This window comes from Gossypium arboreum, chromosome 13 (assembly GCF_025698485.1).
Source record: "Gossypium arboreum isolate Shixiya-1 chromosome 13, ASM2569848v2, whole genome shotgun sequence".
In the NCBI taxonomy this organism is placed as follows: Eukaryota; Viridiplantae; Streptophyta; class Magnoliopsida; order Malvales; family Malvaceae; genus Gossypium; species Gossypium arboreum.
Window position 1 is genome coordinate 110169804 of NC_069082.1, and position 24814 is coordinate 110194617.

A 24814-nucleotide genomic window follows, 5' to 3' on the forward strand; every position below is an offset into this window, starting at 1 on the left:
TTCACAAGTAGTTGGGGTCATGAGCAAGTATATGTATGATCCAAGAAAAGAGGATTGTCAAGTTGCAAAATAGATTTTGCAATATATCCAACATATAGTGGATAGTGGATTGATTTTTGAGCAAGAAGATAATCATGGTGTGGTTGGATGTTGTGATTTAGACTATGTTGGTAATCTAGATAAATGATGATGAACTATTGGTTATGTGTTTACTCTCGCAAAGGAACTAGTTAGTTGGAAGTCTACTTTACATTCAGCAACTACTTTATCTACTACAGAAGTGAAGTATATGGCAATCACAGAGGTTGTAAAAAAGGAAATTTGGCTTTAAAAGTTGCTTGGTGAACTAGAAATTAGGCAAAAATATATCAAAGTACATTGAGATAGTCAAAGTGTTATTCGGTTAGCAATGAATCAAGTTTAGCATACTAGGACGAAGCACATTGATGTCTAGTATCATTTTGTACGAAATATTCTAGAAGAAGCTGTAGTAAAGATCTAGAAAGTTTCAACTACTAAATCTTACCAATATGATGACTAAGGTTGTGACTGCGAGTTCCAACTATGTTTGGACTTGATCAACGTTAAAAATTGAAGGTTGCAATTTGAAGACACTAACAAATATTATTTTGCAAAGAGATTGAAGATGTAGAAAGTTGCTAAGGTGTAGATTTGTTAAAAATAGCACAATCTCACGTTTAAAAAATTAAAAGTTGTGGAGATTTTGTACTATATAAATAGGGGTTGTTTATCCGTCTTTAAATCATCCCAAACTTGTCATATTCTTCATAAGGTAACTTTTTTCCTCTCCTTATTTATAATGTTTCACTTGTATCTTTTGTAATAAAATATATTTGGTAGTGTCCGGAGACACAGGCATAATTTTTCAAACCTCATTAAATTTCTGGTGTTCTTTATTGCTTTTATTTTTCTTTCAATATTTTGTAAGGTATAAGTGTAGTGATATATTGTGCTATTAAATTACATTGTAGGGAAATTTTGTCTAGAATGTTGGATTTTAAAAGGGATCATTTGCGATCCCTCCAATCTTTTCCGGGAATTAAACCTAGTGTTGTTTTTCTAGTATAATAATTTACTCAATTTTACCCTGTTAGCACAACATCGTAAACCGTTGTCTCAATCCAACTTTCAAAAAGTGGCATATACAAATTATATTTGTCATGAATATGAATTTTCGAATGGACACGGAATCTATGTCATATCGATCCAAAATACTATATTAGTAATAAATATTTTATATTTTATTTATTTAAATTATGCATGTTAAGTTTCAAGTAAACTAAAAATATCTAACCATTTGTTTTATATAAAAAGAAGGTAAAAATACCATGATGGCACTTGTACTAGAAATTAGATTGCTTTTTGCCCTTTTTATTAAAAAAATAGTCAAATTAGCCCTTGTACATTAAATGAAAGAGCAAACTAATACTTTCCGTTAAAAATTCCATCTTCTACTGTTAAAACTAACTTGGCTAACACAATAGTTAGAAAATCGCACGTGGCGTGCCACATACAGCTCATTTTGATATAGTGACCAATTTTTAACAGTAGAATTGGATGAAAATTTTAAAATAAGCAATTTACTTTTTAATCTAATGTATAAGGATCAATTTACTCATTTTTTAAGTAAAAAGGACAAAATACAATCTAAATCTTAATAGAAGTGCTCCATGCACTTATTTTCATTAACAATTAACCATATGTTTTTCTTTGGAAACATAAAATGTACCGATCTATATCACTCGACTCTTAAGTGTTTTGAGAGAAGTATGCTTCTTTCATGTACGTGTTTGAATGATGTCAGAATATATGTGTTAAATACAAGTATCAAACACAAAGAAGAGGTTGAATTAGGCTGAAAATGTTAGCAATTCAATTAAAAACTATGAGGAAACATGGAAGTATAGCACTGGGATTTGGTACAACCAAATACTCCAAGTTGGAGTGAGGCCCTAGACGTCCAATTGAATCAAAATCTTCACGCGTTCTATCGATGGTATTGCCAATACTCCCTGCAATCACCCTGCAAACAATTACAGCCCTTTTCAACTTCTTCAACTTGAAAGATACCATGTTGTCACACACTTCTTCACTACTCGTACTCAACCTAACCCCATTTTTCCTAGTGAATTCCATGTCAAATCGGGAATGAATAATCCGGCACGCTCGACAGCTCGGGTCTTTGCAGAGCTCCGGCACCGGTTTCGGCTTCCTGCAGCAAGCCATTGTAGTGCCATAGAAAAGTAACAGCTCGTTTCCATCTATGGTGCTCCTTGGATGTCTCTCGTGTTGTTGGTTGGCTTTTTTGATAACTTTTTCTCTGTAATCCTCGAACCTTTTGAGAACTTCAATGGAGTTCTTCACTTTTAGTACCCTTTTGATCTTCCATGATGGCTTTGACTTTGAGGGATCCATTGACGCTCTTTGAAAAATCAACTCAATTATGTTCCTTGATGGGTCACCAACATTGAGCTCTGATAGGAAAGAAAACTTGCATTGCAGAGTTAGATTGCATGCAGAATATGTAGCAACTATTTCTAATAGCAGAGCCAGAAACCATGTTGAAGACTTAGACAAAAGATGGAAGCCATTAAAGGAACACAGGGTGAAGCAAAAGTGAGCAAAAAGAAGAGAAAAGACATACCACAAAACTGAGTTTTAGGATGGATTGGTCTAAAAAGTGCTTCTCGAAAGGGGTTTCTGAGTTGATGAACAAGCTCTTTCTCTGGGTTCTGGGTTCTTGAATTCCCACAGTTTTTTTCTGGTCTTCCAACCACATCACTCAGCTTAGCTACACAGTTGACATTCTCCTTCAAAGAAACCCAAACTGCCAGCATTTCTCCCATTGTTTTCCCTCTCTCTGACATGGATACTTTACAACTTGTCAAGGGAAGGCAATGGGAGACACTTTTTTCTGACTTACACTTGTTCCACATTATATTATTCGGATCCGGATAATACCCTTACTTTCACAAGTTTAAACAGCCTATCATATCCTTAAATTGAAGGGTTGAAAATATATATAAATTACAGACATTGAAATTCAAACCCTGAAATAACCGATTAAACTAAGTTACAGATTCTATACGTTGTAATCATTGCCAATCACAGTCCCTGCAAAAAACGTGGCAGTTTAATCTCATGTCAGTTTGATGTATTGTTTAGACATGGTAAAAAATTGATGGGTTCAAGTGGAGATATGGGTCACAACGTGGCTACATTCTTATACCATCCCTGCCCAAAACAAAGACAAAATGGGAGACTTTAAAGGGTTTTGGATTCTATCAACAGTGCATTTATAGTGTCTACCCTACTCAAGTTCAAAACAAGACTGCAAGCTAAGGCTACCTAATATAAAAAACTATAAATATCTGTTCAATTCAAAATATTACCATCATAAGCATAGCGACCAACTTCTATAATTCTCTTTATATAATTTTTCAACCTATTTGGAAGATTAAACCTTCAAATATGTCGAGAATGAATAAGGAAATCTCGAGTAAAACTTAATACAAAAAAAAAATTCTTGAAGTGTGCTGTAAAGCAGTTTCAAACCAGAAATTCATCCATACCAGTGAGATAACAAATTAGACACTTTATGAAAGATTTGACTCTAGTCTAGAATGTGACAAAATACTAAGCATGTTTTCTTTTGTTCTTCTAAAAGGTTCTTTTCAAATGGTTCACAATTCACATGCAACAAGAACAAAAGTAGTTGTTAATGCATTCCAAACAAAGAGAAATTATAGCTTATTTTGTACTTTTATACCCCAGTACCGAGAACAAGTTGTCTGCAATTGAATCTCACCCTTCAATCAACAATCATTATGTCCAAGATCTAACCTTGGATTCTTCACATGTTTGGTCAATCATTTGCCTATGTCTCAAGCAAGCCTCCAGCAATCATTTTTTTTCTCTGGATAATGTTTGAAAAATAATCCATCAAAATGTCTAGTAAAGATTTGATTTGAGGCACGGTATCTGAGAGGCAATGGTCAAGAAAAACACAGGTATACATTGTATAAATCACAAGTTATCTATCTAAGAAGTTGAAGACAAAATGGATAAACATGTTTCTTACAATTTCTATTTCAAGAACTTGTTTTACAACACTTCTCTGTAAGAAAATAATACATATACCAGTTCCACATTAGTACAAACACCAAAGTTAATACAATGACTGATTTGCAGCAGAAGGTAGTTTGTACGCCAGTTAACAAGATCAGCTCAGACAGTAAACCAATATTTATATATATAGGGAGAGAGAGTGAGAACAAGACATATTTTCAGAATAATATTTCTACTTTTCTTTTACCAGCCAAAAAGATGGAAAAAAGAAATACTGTTCATGTTTTATTGCTTGTCACCTTCATTGTTAACAGATTTATGGACCTGTCAGTATTCTTCCCATGGTCTGGGAATATGCATAAGAATGATTTAGTGGTGTAATGTCAACAGTGAGACCTTCACTCGGAGCTTCTCTAGATCCATACTGGTTCATGCCACCATTAGGAACACCATAGTATGCTGTCATTGGAGTCACTTGATGTAGTTTGAAACTAGAACCACCAGTCTGATGGTGGCTTTGGACCACTTCAGAATGCAATTGCTGATGCTCGTTCGAACTATTCTCGGGAGCAGGGCTAATCCCAACACCAAGATCAAGGCTAATGGCATCATTTTCTTCTGATCTAATCCTTGATAGTGCATTTACAGTTACTGGTCCGGCTATATCATGGCTACTGGTCTTTGCAGTAGGGACATCGTGATTGTGTTTTCCCTCATACGTGGTTATAACTGCTTTCGGATCATGAGATGCCCTCTCAATGTGTTTTCTAACAGGGCAACCAGCACTTGTGCACTTATAATAACTCCTACATAAAAAGTAAGCAGAAAATAAAATATGATCAAATAATGTAATAGACCATAATCAAAGAATTCGGTCAACAGTATCATAAACTGAATAGAAGATCCTAAAGTATGTGCCTCTAAGTCTGCAAGAATTGGACCTATAAGCAAAACAACAAAACACAAATATCGCTTAGCATAAAGAGAATTGAAGATCCATACATATATCCATTGTCTTCTCTAATTTATGACGAAGCACTTCGGAATTTTATGCCGACCAATATAGTGTTTTAAGAACTATATGTCGAAACATGACTTTATTAAATGGTAAGATTTGCAATTTATAACATTCTAATTCTATCATGTTTCATTTAATGATACATACCTAGGATTAGGATTTCCTCTCACTACTTTTTGCCCATACTTGCGCCATCGATACCCATCATCAAGGATATCAACTTCACTCAAAGTCTGTACAACAACACGTGGTTCCCGTATAGGCTTCACCACAGGAATGATATCAATCCCCCCATCCATCTTCCTGCTCATATTCGATAATATCAATTAGCAAGCAGACAAAACCACAGAGTAGAAAGTTAAACCTTCTTGTGAAAAATAACAATACCTTCGCTTTGAGAAAGGATCATCATCATCAACATCATCCACATTATCATCATTAGCTGTGACCGGAGATGAATCTGCTGTATTATTTGGTTCAATACTATGAGCCATCTGGCCATACATGTTGGATGACTTGTCTAAAACGGGGAAAAATGAAAGATTAATTCATAACTTAAGATGTAATCAACATATAGAAAAACTAAATGTGTAGCTTTTCTTACCATCTCTACCAGTCAAAGGTGGCACCTTGTCAAATCTTTCCTCTTGTACAGACATTGTATTTCCAGAAGAATACCGGCGGCTAGGTTGAGGTTTAGGATGATCATGTGTACCTTTGTATATTATCTCCGTAATCTGTCCATCATGAGATCGCTCAAATAGCTTTTTCACTTCACAATTAGGATGTGTACATTTGTAATAACTGCGTGGAAATTCACTTCCTTTAACATGTTTCTGTCCATACTTTCTCCAGTTGTATCCATCATCTGATATCGTGGATGAGCCACTTACTCTATGATCAGTCTGCCCTGACAGCATCCCACTATTTGAGTTCCCACTCTGGTTTAATTCGTCTACATCGATTTCAGCAGAAGCACTAGCCACAGAAGTAGCTGTATGAAATGGTACCGAGAGACTCAACTCATTTGAGGAGCCTGCCATCTCGCTCTTAACCAAAGCTGATGAATTATATGATATAGTCTGGAATTGACCTTGGATCTGCAGAGATTGTTCGCTTCTAAGATGGTTTAAATCTGCAGGTGCCTTGAATAAGCAAAAACCTTTAGACAAGGATGATATAGACCATACAAGCAGCAGGCCATAATGAACATTGATAACGATGTCAGTAATGAAAAATCAAGATAAAGAAGAGATAATAGGATGCTAATTTTAGGTGTTCTCACCAGCTACCTAAAACATTAGTTCCCAATGGCACATGAAATCGGGATTCTAGATGAACACCTAACCATATAACTATGGCTATATAGAAATATGAAATGATTGCCCATTAACTACAGGGGGCAACGAAACAAGAAAGGAAATTACCAGATTTGATCTAGGATGGGGTCTAAACTCAAAGCAGCTTGGATTTCTTTCATCAAAAGCATTAGAACACGCAGCAGTCACTGAATATGTACTAGAATTAACAGAGCCATGCACTGCCTGAGGCTTAATGAGAGAACCAGTAGTCGGTGAAGGCTCTGCCTGGAAGAACAAAAAGCAAACAACAAATTATTCAGTGTAGTTCTACAAAACTACTTCACTTTCATTCACCGACAAACAACAACTGATAAATTTCAAGTTACTATTCTCATGATCATGAACAAGTATATAAAGCTCAAATTGAGCTAGTGATCTAAGATTAAACAAATTAATGCCAACATGATTACTTAGTTCCAAATAGAACTTAAGAAGAAGATTCCAAAACAAACCAAATAAAGGTGAGTAAAAGCAAAATTCTTTCAATAAATATTCATGTACTTCCAGTAAACCCTACACTTGATATGGAAAACAAGTTTGTAAAACCTCCAACCGATCTCCTCAATTGGGTTATGCAGCCACCCTTACGTGATCTACAACCCCTTCAAGAAGCCTCCTTTATAGCAGAAAAAGAAAACCGACCAATGAGTCACAGGCAATCATGTCTCTTCCCTTCAACTTGACTCACCAACTTTACATTTTCCACCCATTCATTTCACTGCCTCCTTGCATTGCACCACACATTAAACAAAAACCAATCCTTTGATCCAAATCAAACAATTAATTTTAAACAAGCATCAATCCATTCATTTCATCATCAGCATCTATTCTATATTCTTACATTACAAAAACGGGAAAATTCTCTAGAACGTCCTCACCTATACAACCAGTTCAACGACGACCAATAGAGGAAGATTCATTATGTAAAAAAAACAGCAGTATTTAAAAAAAAGTTCAATCAAGATTTATACTTACAAAATATATATATATATATATATATAGATAGATAGATAGATATACAAAGAAAAGCTTTATTCCTCCTTCCACAATATACAAATCCATGGACATTAAGTTGCCATATCTCATAATTTATCTGATGATTGCAATATCAAAGCATCGGAATCTTTTTATTCTTTTCTTTTAAGGTCCCAATAACATCAACCACTTCAAATATAAAATCAAGCATTTTAAAGAACACCCCCACATCCCCCCCCCCCCCAAAAAAAAGAGCAAATTAAGTAACCTTTTTTTTTGTTTTTCTTAAGCATCTCTTTAGCTTAAAATAAATCCAATAACTTCATTCAAAAACCTAGCCAACCAAACAGAAAAAAAAAATCCCACTAAAAGGCTACTCCAAAAGATAAAAATCAAAACTTCGAAGCTCACATTGTTGATTTCCTCAGTCAATTAAAAAAGGAATCTTAGGTTTTTTATTTAAGAAAAATAAAAAGAAAAGAAATTAAATTTACCAGTGAATTTTATAAAGTAGCCAGCTTTTCCTCTATTTTCTCAGGAAACAAACACAACCCAAAACCGATCCAACCCCAAAAAGACATAAAAAAAAGGAGGTCTAACCTTAACATCTGAAAGAAGAACAGGAGACTCCAAGAAAGAAGAAGGACTAAGCCCAGGTGGGATCGTAATACAAGCCGACCTTGAGATCGGTAGCTTAGCCGGAGCCACCAGCTTGTAGCGAGCTCCACTAGAAGCAGCTGAAGCCGATAGATCGTGCTGAGTAGCAGAAGCAGCAGCAGCAGCAGCTGAAGAAGAAGCTAGTATTTGTTCCTCCATTGTCAAAGAGGAAAACAAGGCAGCTAAAGAAAAAGAGTCAAAATGGATTTGATTTTTTTGTCAATTAGAAGGGGAAAAAAAAGGAGGGAGGGGTATATAAGTAAATTAAGTTTTTACATTTTTTTTTTTGAGTTGTCTTTAATTAAAAATTAAAGCTTCAAAATTGTTCAAGTCATTAAAGTATGAGATGATTGTCACAAGAGCGCAACAGAATTTGACATTGATGTCTTATATAGGATACATTTGTAATTTCATACATATTAATTTATTTAAAATTCAAAAATTGTTTATTAATGAAAAAATTGTTTAGCTCAAAATTTAACTATTGATTTATATCTATATTTTTATTTAAAATTTTTATTGAACTGACATTAGGAGCTAATTATATAGTAATTCTGTAAAAAATTATTAATTTTTTTATATATAAATTAAGTTATATTATTATATTTATAAGGGTGTATATTTTATATAAAATCATAAAATGCAATTTAAAAAAAACTACCCTCTTACATATAGTCTTTTCAATAAAAATGTTTAATTTTTTATTTCTATATGAAAAATTATTTTTAAAATTCTTTATAAAAATAGTTTTCCATTTTTTTTGTCCCTTTCATCCTCATAGTAGATGGGAGTTGTAGGGTAGGATTTCAACCTATATTAAATTTATGATAAAAATTTTAATCTCACTCCTTTACGAGTCAAGACTCTGTAGTAGTAGATATACTTTTAAGACTTATTAAAATAAACAAAGAAAAACTAACAACCTGCTAATGTATTACTTAATTATTAAAATTAGTTTATTGTTAAAAGGGTAGTATTTAGTATACTGACAATGTATATTTTTATTCTACAAGTAGCTTTCAAAAATTGTTATATGTTTATTTTTAATATTTTACTATACTTTATAAAAGACTTGTTAATCCCGATATAATGACAATGTATCAAATATTATACCTTATTAAAAACAACTCTAATAATTAGATAATATTATTTCACTAAAATTAAAATTATTCATGATGATGAATGAATAAACCCTAATATATTAATTCACAAATGCTAAAGCCACTATCTATAACAAAATTTGAAGTGAAAATATGAGGACATAAAACGTGAAACAAGTGACATTAAAAGAAAATTACTAAATTGGTTAAACTATATTAATCAAACCCCAAATCTAACAAAGATCTAACCTTTCCCCATTAGGTTTCTTTTACCCTTTTCTTCAAGCTCTATAATTTAATGTAAAAACCTTCTAAAATTAGAGATAACTAGCAACTCCTTTAATAATAGTGGGAAAAAATTGAGCTTCAAAATGGAAGTCTCCTTTACCTTTTTAATACATCTAAATCTAGTTTATAATTATTTATATTAGGCTCTTAGATAAGCCATGAGCAAAAGACAACCTTTTTAACTATAACACTAAGTTGATATTTTGAAAATTTATCCGAGACAATTTTTTATAAGAAAAACTGTTTTTTTAAATATATATTATAGATATTGGAATTTAACTTCAAATTTTATTTAAATATCACAATTACAAATTACGGCATAAATCAATCGCATCTAGGTGTTTGCAAAAACACATTTCTTCTTTTAAATGATGTTGTTGCTTGTAATAAAATACAACATTACTATAAAAACATTAAGGACATATAATTATTATCATGGGGACCAAAGTAAGAATTCGGTGACATTGTCTCAAAAAGGTTAAAAATGAGCATTATTGTAAGTACCAAATAGACTTTGTTTCTGCAAAAGCTTATCAGCATTCATGATTATAGCTTGAATCATTGTAGAATGAGACAAAGGAAATTGAGTAAAATGCATAAAGCTAAAGAAAAAAAAATTTTTAAAAGGAATCCTAAATTATCTCATTTTTCTTAAATAAATCCTTATACATTTATAGTTCTATTATTATACCCAAATAAGTCATCTAACATAAAATTGATGTATATTAAGAGTTTATTTCAATATAAAACTAAATTTAAAAAGAATATTTGGGATTACAGAGTACTGTGGAAAACCAGACAAAAGGAACATGAATGTCAGCATTAAACATGAAAAGAAGACGGGAGAGCCTCCCTTGAAGTGTTTATAGTGGAGAAGTTTCATAAATGAACAATCTTGTCTCAGAGAGGAATAAAAATATTGATCAGCTTCAACATTAATCACCTAGGCTAGGACTGTAAAAGCCCAGATGTTGTTGAGCAAAATAACCAGTTATCAAACAAAGCCCATATATGGTCAGCGTTAAATGGTAAATATAGTGAGGATAGGCTGACTCAGTGATGAAAAGAAACAAAGCCGGATGGGCTAACCTCCTATGGTTAACCACATTGCTAGAACGGCTAATAGTTTAAAACCGGGGCGGGCGGGGCGAGGTAAGCACATGTATTTGCATCAGTACAACCAAAAAATGATTTCCAAATCCAAGCAATCTTGTCTTTCTTGTTTTATTTCATATAAACAAGATTAAGGGTGCTACAGTTTTCTAGATTGAAAACTAAACCATAATTTACATAAACCTTCTGATGACGAGTTAGCAAAATTATCAATAAATGAAGCCTCAACCTGTCAAGAATAGTCTGTCAACAAATATAAGAAATATCCTAGTAATACCAAGCCACAAGCTACTTTGGATGGTAAGATGGATGGAATTGTGGTGGAAAACCATATGCACCGTAAGTAGGCAGCCTATCATAATTATATAAATGAGATGCAGAGGAGTTTGGATTCACAGGGAAACCCATAGGTGCTCCTGCCAAACCATACATTGCAGCTGATGGGCCGGCATAAGGATTAACCGCAGTGGGACCTGGGAAGCCAAAAGGAATGGGTGATGAGCTTAAATATGCAGCAGAATGATCCAGCAATAAACCACGCGGCTGGAATGGAGCAACTGCAGAAGTTGAACCAGCAGCACTCAATAAGGGTGCTGCATGAACAACACTAGCAGTTGTTTTAGGACGCTTGTTGCCACTCTGTTGCTGCTTTCCTTGTGCCTGCTTCTTCTTCTTCTTCGCCTGCTGAGCCACCGGCTGACTGGCCTGCAGCTGCTGAGGCTTGGGTGCAGCAGGTGTTGCAGGGGGTTTTCTGTTTGCCAGCTGCTTCTCAAGCTGCTCAATACGTTTCTGAAGGGGCTCCCGCGAATATTGAGTTTCTAGCTTGTGCTCTTCAATTATTTTAATGACAGATTTCAAGGCACCAATTTCTTTACTAGCGGCCTCATTCTGCATGAGGAAATGTAATTGGTATAAAATAAAATAAAAATCGAATACTCAAGTCTCATACTTGGAAAGGTTTGTGGGAAATGAAAGTTTACCTGTGACTTGAGAGTATTCTTTCCATTCTGGCATACTTGCTGAGCAAGCTTCTTTGTCTCATTCATATACTCTTCCAAAAGAGGCACAGGTGAGAATTTTTCAGCTAGCCCAAACTCAAATATAAATCTCACAGCAAGCAACTGTTTGCCACTATCTAAAAGTTTTTGAATCAAATCTGCAAAACATAAGGTAAGGCTGTTTTCGTCAGAAGCTACTAGTATGAGGGAGAGAGATTTCTAAAACTCAAATGGGGCAGAAAATTATGTAACTTCTAGAAAAAATATGATCAATGACCCTGTATTACAACTTGAGCGGATTATTGAATAAGAGAACAATATACTACACAATTACACATGCACACCTTGATTTGATGGAACAAGAAGATCTACCCATGAAACTAATTTTCATCTTTTAGGAAGGCACTGTGTTTATTATGTGTTTCACTTGCTTCTTGCCGGTGACTACTGACTAAACCATTCTAACCATAAACCTTTTAATCAATGTGAGTCTTCTATCAAATAATATATAATTTCTTTCTAATATAGCGAAAAAGTACCATAATTTCCTAAGCAGTTGCATCAAAATTTAAGGCATCCAACAATAGAATGACAAAAGATCACACAACTCCCTAAAATTTCAAAGTTCTATGTTTCCAATATGATGCAGGAATGAGAAGACAGAAATTAATCTAACCAATAACCGATCACCGGTATGCAGTAAGAGAACTTTAAGTTCACATAAATGGTGGAAAAAGAAGCATAAAACCAACCAAAAAAAAGCCTAAGTGATTGTAAAAAGAATCAAATCCAACCAAGAAACCAATAGCTCTCCGTGAATAATATACCTTAAACAGATAGACATATCCAGGCTTGACATATCAATCCATACATGAAAACTCCAATTCATAAAAGCTCTATCACACCTGATAATCTATATCAAGCATTCATGATAAAACACTCAGCCGCGGACCAATTAACGAAATTTATATGCACATAAAACATGGGAAACAAGCAAAATACTCAACCCTAAAATCAAATGCACAAGATAAGCATTGCATTCAATCAAGAAACTAATGATCTTACCATGAACTTTCTCCCCTAAACCAATTGACCTACACAACATGGTAGCTTGACGAAATTTAGCAATGGTAAAGAAGTAATCAACAAGCTCCTCTTTATCAAACATAGCTCCCAAACTATAAGTTGCCACTAAATGCAAAAACGCCGATGTCTCCAAAGAGTTATCTTTGCGCAACCTAACCTTGCCTTTCCACTCTAAGGCTAACTTCTTTGCTCTCTCCCTCACTTCTTCACTGAAACTTAAACCAGTTTCCATTAACTGCTCCAATAAAACCACACAAACCCTCCTTAATCCGAGAAATTCAGGGTCTTTCTCACCTTTAGACTGCGAATTCTCAGCGTAAAACCCCTCCATTGCATCCAAAACCATTGCCCCAGGGTCCGCAGCACTCTGCAGTGCACAGGGAAGCTCCATTCGGATAGCTTCCCGCTCTTTTACGTGGTCGTTTATGTATTTCCTCAACCCCTTGCCATCCATTCTCTCACAAAATTTCTTCAGTTCTGGTCGAGTCACCACCGAGTCAATGTTGCCTGACGGCGGAACCGAACCATCGGACTGCACGCTCAACGAATTTGAAGACGATGGTTTATCACTATCCAACGGTAAAAGATGAGTTAATGGCTGATTAACCACCGAGTCAACTGGGTCTTGTTCGGTTAACGGGTGTGGAGCAGATGGGTCACCCTGCTTAGAGGCGAGTGGTTGAGTGGGGACGTGATCAATTGGGTTGTGAATGGCTTCGCGAGACAGGAGGATGCGGAAGCGTTGAGTGACGGAATTTTGAAGAGCGGTGAAGTGAGAGTCGAGGTCGGACCAGGAGATAGAGAAAGAAGAGAGGCGCTGAGAGTTGGCTTGGAGATCATCGAACGCTCTCTTCAGTTCGTCCTTTTTGACGTCAATGAGTTTGATTGCCGATTCAATACTACTCAGCGACGGCGTCGCCGAGCGATTTTCCGATGACATTCCTTTTGGTTTTGGAGAGATCAACTACCGAATTGTTAAAATTCTGGACTAATTTTTTTTAAAAATACCTAACAAATAAATAGCAGAAGAAAAAATAATGCATACCATCTGGAAATTGAGTTTTTTTTTGGGCCGGGCTCTATATAAAATATTATTCTATTATTAAAAAATTATTTGAATTTAATTATAGATGTATTTTAAAAATAATGTTTTTTATTTGGTTTTTACCTCAATATTATAAAAAAAAATTTATACGCCAAAATAGGTCGTCAGCCAGATTAATTACGAAAATAGTATTTTTTTTAGGTCGTGCCTACCTTACAGGCACAACCAATTTTTTTAATATTAAATTTTTTCGTTTAAAAAATTATTATTATATTCTTTTTTTAATATTTATATTAATATATATGTAAAAATACGAGTTTTATACGGGTAAAAAATATCCGAAATGGGTCGAGCTTGTCGGTGTAGTCGTGCACGATGTGTAGGCACAACACCCCTCTTCTTCTTTCTTCCCCAGATGTCGCCCATTTTTCTCATGCATGAGTCTTATCACTCATGAGAAAAAAAAATTTTATGGGGACCTTATAAGCATGGTCCCCCCATATTGAAGCAGCCACCGACTGTAAGAAAGAAAGGAGAGAAAAGAGAAGGAGAAGAAGAAGGAAGAAGAAGAAAAAAAAGGTAATGTATTATTTTAGTAATTTATTATAAAATTATGGTGTTTTGTGAGTTTTAGTAATATAAAATTTTTAAAAATTGTATAATTATTTTGTTAGTAGTTTATGATTATGTTATAAATTATTAGTTTTTTTTGTATTTTGTTATAATTATTTGTTTTGTTAATAATTTATGGGATTATGTTACAAATTGTTAGTGTTTAGTGTATTAGTGTATTGTGATTTTTTAGTAATAATATATTTTTTAAAAAATAATTTTATAGTTGATTTGATTATATAAATTGTTAGTGTTTAGTAGTTTAGTGTATTAGTGTATTGTGATTTTTTAGTAATATATTTTAAAAGAATAATTTTATAGCTATTTTATTAGTAATTTAAGATTAGGTTATATAAATTGTTAGTGTTTAGTGGTTTAGTATATTAGCGTATTGTAATTTTTTAGTAATATATTTTAAAAAATATTTTTATAGCTATTTTATTAGTAATTTGAGATTAGGTTATATAAATTGTTCTTGTTTAGTGGTTTAGTGTATTAGTGTATTAGTGTATTGTGATTTTTTTAGTAATATATTTTTAAAAATATTTTTATAGCTATTTTATTAGTAATTTAAGATTAGGTTATATATTGTTAGTGTTTAGTGGTTTAGTGTGTATTAGTGTATTGTGATTTTTTTAGTAATGTATTTAAAAAATAATTTTATAGTTATTTTGTGTTAGTATATGATTATAAATTGTTAGTGTTTATAGTTTAGTGTTTTGTGATTTTTAATATAATTTTTATATAATGTAATTTTATATTATTATATATTTATTTGATAATTTGTATTGATTTATATTATTATATATTTATTTGATAATTTGTATTGATTTATTAAAATGTTGATTAAATTTGTTGTTACATAATTCTATAGGTTATTTGGAAGTTCTTTTAATTAGGTATGTTTCTAGTTCTTTTTTTTAATTAGTATGTTTTTATATTTAGATAGTTTATATGTTTTTAATTATATTATTATTGTTATCTAACATAAAAAAAATTGTAGGTAAAAATGAGAAATTATGAGATATTTACTGTGTTTATTTCTAAAATTTGAAAAATTTATTGTATCTTTTGAAATAAAAAAATGAATTCAATTTTTTTAATTGCAGATTTGTAACAAATGGGTTCTTTGATTGATAATACAAATCACATATCAAGTACCATTAAGGAGATGGTAATAAAATTTTTATTTCATAGTCATGTTATTTGTTGAATTAAATTATATTGTATTAATTATATCGATAATATAATAATGTCAGGAGTCGTACCGCGTATTGAGAAGCCGTGTTAATAGTATAGGGTTTCAGCCAGATGAACGACTAATACCGTTCTTGGAGTTAGCCGTGTAACACCCCTTACCCGTTACCGTCGCCGGAACAGGATACAAGGTATTACCAGAACATAATACCTACCATTAAACATAATCGAAATATAAATATGTCTTGAACAATATTAGCCAACTTTAATGGTTTGTACAAATTAGCTGGTCGAGTACTGTAACTAATATTTTAAACCTAGACAAATATGACACGTAACAAAATAACTAAGCCTACTATACATGCCATAATTCAAAACGTTTAGTTCAAATACCCTAAAGTAGGATAGTGCGGATAGATCTTCACGATCCTTAACTCCTGAGCAAGCCGGAGAACACTATAAGACAAAAGAGAGAAACAAAGTAAGCTTATAGCTTAGTAAGTAAGTATGTAAATACTAATTAAAAAAATCTAACATGTTTACACAACAATTCAAGTACATCTACTTTAACTTCACTATTCATTCCACTTTGATTAAGCTGTCTCTGTTGCGTCATATTCACTAAATAAATCATAACTCGAGTTACCAAACTCGAAATTCAAATCCGTAAAATTTCCTGAATCTAGACTCATCAAGCTTTTTGCTAATTTTTTCTATAATTTTGGTTCAGCCGATTAGTACAGTTTATTAGTTAAAGTTTCCCCTGTTACACAGCTCGACTGATCTGACCTCTGTTCACTACAAATTGAATTTCTCTCAGTACACAATTCAAACAACCCTGAAGTCTGTTTCATTTAAAAATAGTCTCAATAAGGAATTTAGGCATGTAAACTATATTTCTTAATTTGCTTTGTACAATTTTAATGATTTTTCAAAGTTGGAACAGGGGATCACGTATTCATCCTGAGCAAGTCACATACAATTGTAAATATCTCAAAATATAGAATTCCTTTGCTTGCTCTGTTTCTTTTATATGAAAGTAGACTCATTAAACTTTAATTTCACATCTCATTCAACCTCTAATTATATTCCTCCTATTTTTGGTGATTTTTCAAAATCCCGTCACTGCTACCATCTAAAAACAGTTTTAATGCTAATTTCACTCTTTCACAAATTCTTTATGCTAACCTCATTTTATCTTATATTGGTATATACCACAAATCATTTTCACCATATTTCATTCACCATAAGTATAGGTCCAAACCACAATGTCACCACAAAACCATCCCGTTGAACAATTCGGATCAATCCTCGATATTTAATGGTTTCAGCACACAGCCCCACCATCATACTTCGTTTAGTTCGGCTCTCTTGTACACATGGTGAACACTTAGTACCACTCATGCGACCTAGCCGATTTGTCTCGTAGCTCTCTTGTCTACATGGTGTCCGTCACTTGGAATCACGCATGCGACCCAGCTACATTTATCTTTCACGTAGCTCTCTTGTCTACATGGTGTCCTTCACTTGGAATCACGCATGCGACCCAGCTACATTTATCTTTCACGTAGCTCTCTTGTCTACATGGGATACATCTCGTATCACACATGTGACCTAGCTACTACAGGATGTCTCGTAGCTTTCTTGTACACATGATGTGCACTCGGCATCATACATGTGACCTAGCTACGCTCCATCTATTTTATTCGATTTTTCCAATGTTCAACTGGGATCTCTCTCTATTATTTATTTCCATTCTTCCAATAGTCGATTTATACTTCAACATCAGCTAGTATATACATATAATAGGCTGAAATATAAGAATGTACATGAAATTATTGTAATATTTATATACAAACTTACCTTGGTGCAAAATGTGAAAATTTTGCAATTTAATCCAAAACTTTTTCCTTCCCCGCTCGAGATCAATTCGCGTCTTTCTTGATTATGGAGCTTGAAAATTGAAGAAACCCTAGCTATGGAGAGAGGGAGAATTCGGCAGCAACTAAGGAGGATGATGACCAATTTTGTGTTATTTTTCCCATTTTATTTCATTTAATATCCAAATGACCAAAATGCCCTCCTTACTAAACTTTCAAAATTCCTTCCATTTCCTAATTTTGTCCATGAACTTAAAATTGGTCAAATTGCTATTTAAGACCTCCTAATTAATATTCCAAAACAATTTCATACTAAAACTTCGGGATGCAAATTTTGCAACTTATTCGATTTAGTCCCTACTTTCAATTTAAGCACTTTAGGCATAGAATTTCATCACGAAATTTTCACACAATCATGCAATCATATCATAAACCCCAAAATAATTATAAAACAATTATTTCTATCTCGGATTTGTGGTCACAAAACCACTATTCGATTAGGCCCTAATTCGGGTTGTCACAATTTTCCCCCTTTTGAGATTTTCGTCCCCGAAAATCTTACCAGAAAGAGGTTTGGGTCTTTGTTTCCTCATAGCTTCCTCGGGTTCCCACGTAGCCTCTTCTATCCCATGTCCGTGCCACAATACTTTCACTAAAGCTATACTTTTATTTCTTAACTGTTTAACCTCTCGAGCCAAAATCTTTATTGGTTCCTCCTCATAGGTCATATCCGATCGAATCTCAATTTCTGTTGGAGAAATCACATGTGAAGGATCAGAACGATAACGTCGCAACATTGATACATGAAACACGTTATGAATTCTTTCTAACTCTGCGGTAAGGCCAACCGATATGCCATCGGTCCAATTCTCTCAAGAACCTCGACGGCCCAATAAAACGCGGACTCAACTTGCCTTTTCGACTAAACCTCGAATCTTTTCCATGGTGACACCTTCAAGAACACTTTATCACCCCACGAAATTCAATCTCTTTTCTTTTTAAATCAGCATATGACTTTTGTCGATCTCAAGCGACTTTCAAGCAATCCGAATTACTTTTATTTTCTCTTCGGTTTCTTTAACTAGATCAACTCCATGAATCTGTTTCTCACTAAGCTCGGTCCAATATAAAGGAGTCCGACACTTACGACCATACAAGGCTTCGTACGGTGCCATTTGTATACTTGATTGATAACTGTTATTGTAGGCAAACTCAATCAAAGATAGATATTTCTCCCAACTACCTCCAAATTCTAAAACACAGCATCTAAGCATATCTTCGAGTACCTGGATTACTCTTTCTGTTTGACCATCTGTTTGTGGATGAAATGCGGTACTAAAGTTCAATTTTGTACCCAAAGCTTCTTGTAACTTTTTCCAAAATCTCGAGGTAAATCTTGGATCTCTATCTGATATTATAGACATAGGTACTCCGTGCAACTTCACAATTTCAGCAACATATAATTGGCTAATTTATCAAGTGAGTAATCAGACGTCATTGGTATAAAGTGGGCTGACTTTGTTAATCTATCAACCACTACCCAAACAAGATCCTTCTTTTTAGGAGTTAAAGGCAAACCGGTTACAAAATCCATGGTAATCTTGTCCCATTTCCACTCGTGCACCATTCTTGGTTGAAGTAATCTCGAAGGCACTTGATGTTCAGCTTTTACTTGTTGATGATCAAACACTTGGTTACAAATTCGAAATGTCCTTTTCATACCGCCACCAATACTGACTTCTTTAAATCATTATACATTTTGTGCTACCAGGATGAACTGATAAATGACCATTGTGCGCCTCATGTAATATTTTACGAATCAATTTATCGTTTTTCAAGCACACATATCCTGTCTCGAAACATCAAACAATCATCCGGTCCAACTCGAAAATCGAGTCGTAACTCGATTCGCATTGAGTTCTCTTGATCCGCAACTCACTATCATTCTTTTGAGCATCACAAATTAATCGGAGAAATAACGGTTTAGCTCTCATTTCGCTAAGATTGACCCATCATCGACAATGCTAACCCGTGTTCATGGCTCTCAAAGTAAAAGAAATTTTCGCTCAAGGCGCCAAGAACTACATTTGCTTTTCCGGATGATAATCAATCACTAGATCATAATCCTTTAATAATTCAAGCCATCTTCATTGCCGCAGATTCGGATCCTTTTGATTCATCAAGTACTTCAAACTTTTGTGATCAGTAAAAATTCGGCATTTTCACCGTACAAATAATGTCGCCAAATCTTCAAGGCAAAAACAACAATGCCGGTTCCAAATCATGTGTAGGATAGTTCTTCTCATGCGGTTTTAACTGTCTCAAGCATAAGCTACCACTTTACCCTCTTGCATCAACACACATCCAAGGCACATCAATGATGCATCACTATAAATTACGAACTCCTTTCCGACTCGGTCAGTACTAAAATTGGTGCTTCAATCAATCGTGCTTTCAATTTTTCAAAACTTTGTTGACATTTATCATCCATTCAAATTTAACATTCTTTTGCAACAACTTAGTCATAGGAGAGGCAATCATCGAAAATCCTTCAACAAAACGTCTATAATACCGGCTAAGCCTAAAAGCTTCTAACCTCGGATACATTCTTGGCGGTTTCAATCGACGATCGCAGAAATCTTACTTGGATCCACCGAATACCATCACCGAGACTATATGCCCCAAAAATCCGACTTCACGAAGCGAACTCACTTTTACTAAACTTGGCAAACAGTTTCTTTTCTCTCAAGATTTGCAATATAGTTCTCAAGTGTTCGCATGTTCAGACTCATCTCGAGAATAAATTAAAATGTCATCTATAAACACTACTACAAACTTATCCAAATATGGCGGAAGATCCGATTCATTAAGTCCATAAATATAGTGGAGCATTTGTTAAGCGAAAGGCATCACAAGAAACTCATAATGTCCATACCTTGTCCTAAAGGCGCTTTTTACACATCGACTCCTTAACTCTCAATGGTAGTAACCGGACCTCAAATCAATCTTTGAAAACACTGTGGCCCCTTTAACGATCGAATAAATCATCAATCCTCGGCAATGGGTACTTGTTCTTTATAGTCACCTTATTAAACCGACGGTAATCAATGCAAAGTCTCATTGAACCATCCTTCTTCTTCACGAATAATACAGAGCACCCGTGGAGAGAAACTCGGTCTCACAAATCCCTTGTCTGTTAACTCCTGCAACTGAGCCTTCAATTCTTTTAATTCAGTCGGAGCCATTCTATATGGAGCAATCGAGATCGGTGCAGTGCCCGGCAACAAATCAATAGCAAAATCTATCTCTCTATTCGGAGGCAACCCAGGCAATTCCTCCGAAATACATCCGAAACTCACAGACTATCTAAGACGATTCAAATTTCAGTTGGGGCAACTCAATATTCATTACATAAGCCAGATAAGCTTCACACCCTTTTCTCATGTATTTCTGTGCAGACATGTGCGAAATCACCATAGGCAATTTATTTGATTCATCTGTTTCAACCCACAGAATTTCTCCATTTTCACATTTCAATTCTAGTGTCTTTTGTTTACAATCTACCTTAGCATCATACAATGTTAACCAGTCCATTCCCAAGATAACGTCAAACTCACCAAATGGTAACAACATCAAGTTGGTCGGAAAACAGTGACCTTGAATCATTAATGGGCAATTCTTGCAAACCTTGTCAACTAGCACATATTGGCCTAAGGGTTCGACACTTTAATTGTAAACTCATAAATTCAACAGCAACTTTTATTGGATACTAAATTCATGCAAATATAGGAATGAGTGGACCGGGATCAATCAATGCAATAACAATAGTATCATAGAGAAAATGTACCAATAATAACATCGGAGATGATGCATCTTCTCGAGCACGTATAGCATAAGCTCTAGCAGTGCTCTAGCTTCCGATCTTGCCGTTAAATCTTTCATCACAGCTTTACTACTAGTCCCACCTCCAAGATTTCTCGGTGGTCTACCTCTACTAGCGGTGGTATTCATCTAGCACTCTGAAATCTTTCTTCTTTAACTTTCTCCGGACAATCTCTAATAAAATGCTCGCGAGAACGCTTTGAAACAAGCTCGCTCGGTCCCCAACACTCACCATAATGTTGCTCGCCACATTGTCGACACTCGGGCTTTCTAGGTCGCACATTACCCACACTTGCCACCAAGTAGCTTGAGCTTTAGACCCGAATATGCACTACCACGATCTCGTGTGAATCCCCAATTGAAACTGTCATTCGAGGGTTTGTCTCTTTGGACCTCTTTGGTTGAGATTGAAATGGCTTGCTTATCTGTCTTTTTCGACATCTCGGGCCTCAATAGCACTTTTCTTCTTTCTTTGTTCAATTCTTGGCTTTAAGAGCTCGATCAACCAATACTACAAATTCTTTCAACTCCAAAATTCCTACAAGCACTTTAATGTCCTCATTCAGCCCATCTTCAAATCTTCTACACATAATGGCCTCGGTGGACACACATTCTCGGGCATACTTGTTGAGTCTTACAAATTCGCGTTCATACTCGCTATGACATTTTCCCCGCTTCAATTCAAGGAACTCCTTCCGTTTTGATCAATGAATCGCCGACTTATGTATTTCTTTCTAAATTCTTCTGGAAGAAATCCCAAGTAACTTTTTCTTTTGGCACCACTGCAACCAAAGTCTTCCACCGTGGTAAGTCAATCTCTCAAAAGTGATACAAGACACTTTAAGCATTCCTCGGGTGTACATGAGAGCTCATCAAATACACGGGTAGAATTTTCAAGCCGAATTCCGCTTTCTCGGGATCATCATCGATCTTTGCTCTAAACTCTTCAGCCCCTTGTTTTCGAATCTTGTCAACCGGAGGCTTGTTCATTCTTACCAAATCTATACCTTGAGCAGACTACACAGAATCGCCCGAGGTATAGGAGGGGTGGAGGAGGTTGAGCATTTGGATTTGCTCGAATAAATTCAAGATACCAATTGTTCATCATTTGGAGAAAGGCATCCCGAGCCTCATCTCCTTGTCTCAATGTCTCAGGTCTACTTTCCACAAAGCGGTCCCTTGTAAAGGGAGCCGGCGCATTACTAAAGATCATCACCGCAGCTTCCTTCAGGATCCATTACTATATTAAAACAAAACACGCTTTAGAATAATCAGAGTCACCACACTATCACAATATTTTTATGGCATGTATAGCTAGACTTTTACACACACTTTATTAGTCCGAGAACCGACTAAACCATAGCTCTGATACCACTAAATGTAACACCCTTTACCCGTTATCGTCGCCGGAACAGGATACAAGGTATTACCAGAACATAATACCTACCATTAAACATAATCGAAATATAAATATGTCTTGAACAATATTAGCCAACTTTAATGGTTTGTACAAATTAGCTGGTCGAAAATCAGTAACTAATATTTTAAACCTAGACAAATATGACACGTAACAAAATAACTAAGCCTACTATACATGCCATAATTCAAAACGTTTAGTTCAAATACCCTAAAGTAGGATAGTGCGGATAGATCTTCACGATCCTTAACTCCTGAGCAAGCCGGAGAACACTATAAGACAAAAGAGAGAAACAAAGTAAGCTTATAGCTTAGTAAGTAAGTATGTAAATACTAATTAAAAAAATCTAACATGTTTACACAACAATTCAAGTACATCTACTTTAACTTCACTATTCATTCCACTTTGATTAATTTGTCTCTGCTGCGTCATATTCACTAAATAAATCATAACTCGAGTTACCAAACTCGAAATTCAAATCCGTAAAATTTCCCTGAATCTAGACTCATCAAGCTTTTTGCTAATTTTTTCCTATAATTTTGGTTCAGCCGATTAGTACAGTTTATTAGTTAAAGTTTCCCTGTTACACAGCTCGACTGATCTGACCTCTGTTCACTACAAATTGAATTTCTCTCAGTACACAATTCAAACAACCCTGAAGTCTGTTTCATTTAAAAATAGTCTCAATAAGGAATTTAGGCATGTAAACTACATTTCTTAATTTGCTTTGTACAATTTTTAATGATTTTTCAAAGTTGGAACAGGGGATCACGTATTCATCCTGAGCAAGTCACATACAATTGTAAATATCTCAAAATATAGAATTCCTTTGCTTGCTCTGTTTCTTTTATATGAAAGTAGACTCATTAAACTTTAATTTCACATCTCATTCAACCTCTAATTATATTCCTCCTATTTGTGGTGATTTTTCAAAATCACGTCACTGCTACCATCTAAAAACAGTTTTAATGCTAATTTCACTCTTTCACAAATTCTTTATGCTAACCTCATTTTATCTTATATTGGTATATACCACAAATCATTTTCACCATATTTCATTCACCATAAGTATAGGTCCAAACCACAATGTCACCACAAAACCATCCTGTTGAACAATTCGGATCAATCCTCGATATTTAATGGTTTCAAAGACACACCCCACCATCATACTTCGCTTAGTTCGGCTCTCTTGTACACATGGTGAACACTTAGTACCACTCATGCGACCTAGCCGATTTGTCTCGTAGCTCTCTTGTCTACATGGTGTCCGTCACTTGGAATCACGCATGCGACCCAGCTACATTTATCTTTCACGTAGCTCTCTTGTCTACATGGTGTCCTTCACTTGGAATCACGCATGCACCCAGCTACATTTATCTTTCACGTAGCTCTCTTGTCTACATGGGATACATCTCGTATCACACATGTGACCTAGCTACTACAGGGTGTCTCGTAGCTTTCTTGTACACATGATGTGCACTCGGCATCATACATGTGACCTAGCTACGCTCCATCTATTTTATTCGATTTTTAGAATGTTCAACCGGATCTCTCTCTATTATTTATTTCCATTCTTCCAATAGTCGATTTATACTTCAACATCAGCTAGTATATACATATAATAGGCTGAAATATAAGAATGTACATGAAATTATTGTAATATTTACATACAAACTTACCTTGGTGCAAAATGTGAAAATTTTGCAATTTAATCCAAAACTTTTTCCTTCCCCCGTTCGAGATCAATTCCGCGTCTTTCTTGATTATGGAGCTTGAAAATTGAAGAAACCCTAGCTATGGAGAGAGGAGAATTCGGCAGCAACTAAGGAGGATGATGACCAATTTTGTGTTATTTTTCCCATTTTATTTCATTTAATATCCAAATGACCAAAATGCCCTCCTTACTAAACTTTCAAAATTCCTTCCATGTCCTAATTTTGTCCATGAACTTAAAATTGGTCAAATTGCTATTTAAGACCTCCTAATTAATATTCCAAAACAATTTCATACTAAAACTTCGGGATGCAAATTTTGCAACTTATTCGATTTAGTCCCTACTTTCAATTTAAGCACTTTAGGCATAGAATTTCATCACG

The 24814-nt window shown here is 34.7% G+C and overlaps 3 protein-coding genes across 4 annotated transcripts; all 3 read right to left on the bottom strand.

The window, feature by feature from the left end:
• Positions 1–1675: 1675 nt before the first annotated feature.
• On the bottom strand, positions 1676–3189 carry LOC108464192 (uncharacterized). Its single transcript, XM_017764347.2, has 2 exons — positions 2666–3189; positions 1676–2495 (listed from the first exon to the last, which is right to left on the bottom strand). Exons 1-2 carry the CDS (start codon positions 2955–2957, stop codon positions 1894–1896), a joined length of 894 nt encoding a protein of 297 aa, XP_017619836.1. The 5' UTR covers positions 2958–3189; the 3' UTR covers positions 1676–1893.
• Positions 3190–4082: 893 nt separating this feature from the next.
• Positions 4083–8341, bottom strand: LOC108464191 (probable WRKY transcription factor 20). Of its 2 annotated transcripts, XM_053024241.1 has the most exons (7): positions 8044–8153; positions 6986–7186; positions 6535–6693; positions 5712–6252; positions 5495–5627; positions 5255–5410; positions 4083–4895 (listed from the first exon to the last, which is right to left on the bottom strand). In XM_053024241.1, exons 4-7 carry the CDS (start codon positions 6148–6150, stop codon positions 4406–4408), a joined length of 1218 nt encoding a protein of 405 aa, XP_052880201.1. In that variant the 5' UTR covers positions 6151–6252; positions 6535–6693; positions 6986–7186; positions 8044–8153; the 3' UTR covers positions 4083–4405. The 2 variants fall into 2 exon arrangements, with proteins under 2 accessions (XP_052880201.1, XP_017619835.1); XM_017764346.2 differs by lacking the exon at positions 6986–7186 and having other exon boundaries at positions 8044–8341.
• A 2338-nt stretch (positions 8342–10679) lies between these two features.
• On the bottom strand, positions 10680–13755 carry LOC108461489 (FRIGIDA-like protein 1). The gene is made up of 3 exons (XM_017761345.2): positions 12665–13755; positions 11582–11757; positions 10680–11489 (listed from the first exon to the last, which is right to left on the bottom strand). The coding sequence occupies exons 1-3, from the start codon at positions 13623–13625 to the stop codon at positions 10890–10892; spliced, it is 1737 nt and encodes a 578-aa protein (XP_017616834.2). The 5' UTR covers positions 13626–13755; the 3' UTR covers positions 10680–10889.
• Between the last annotated feature and the right edge of the window lie 11059 nt (positions 13756–24814).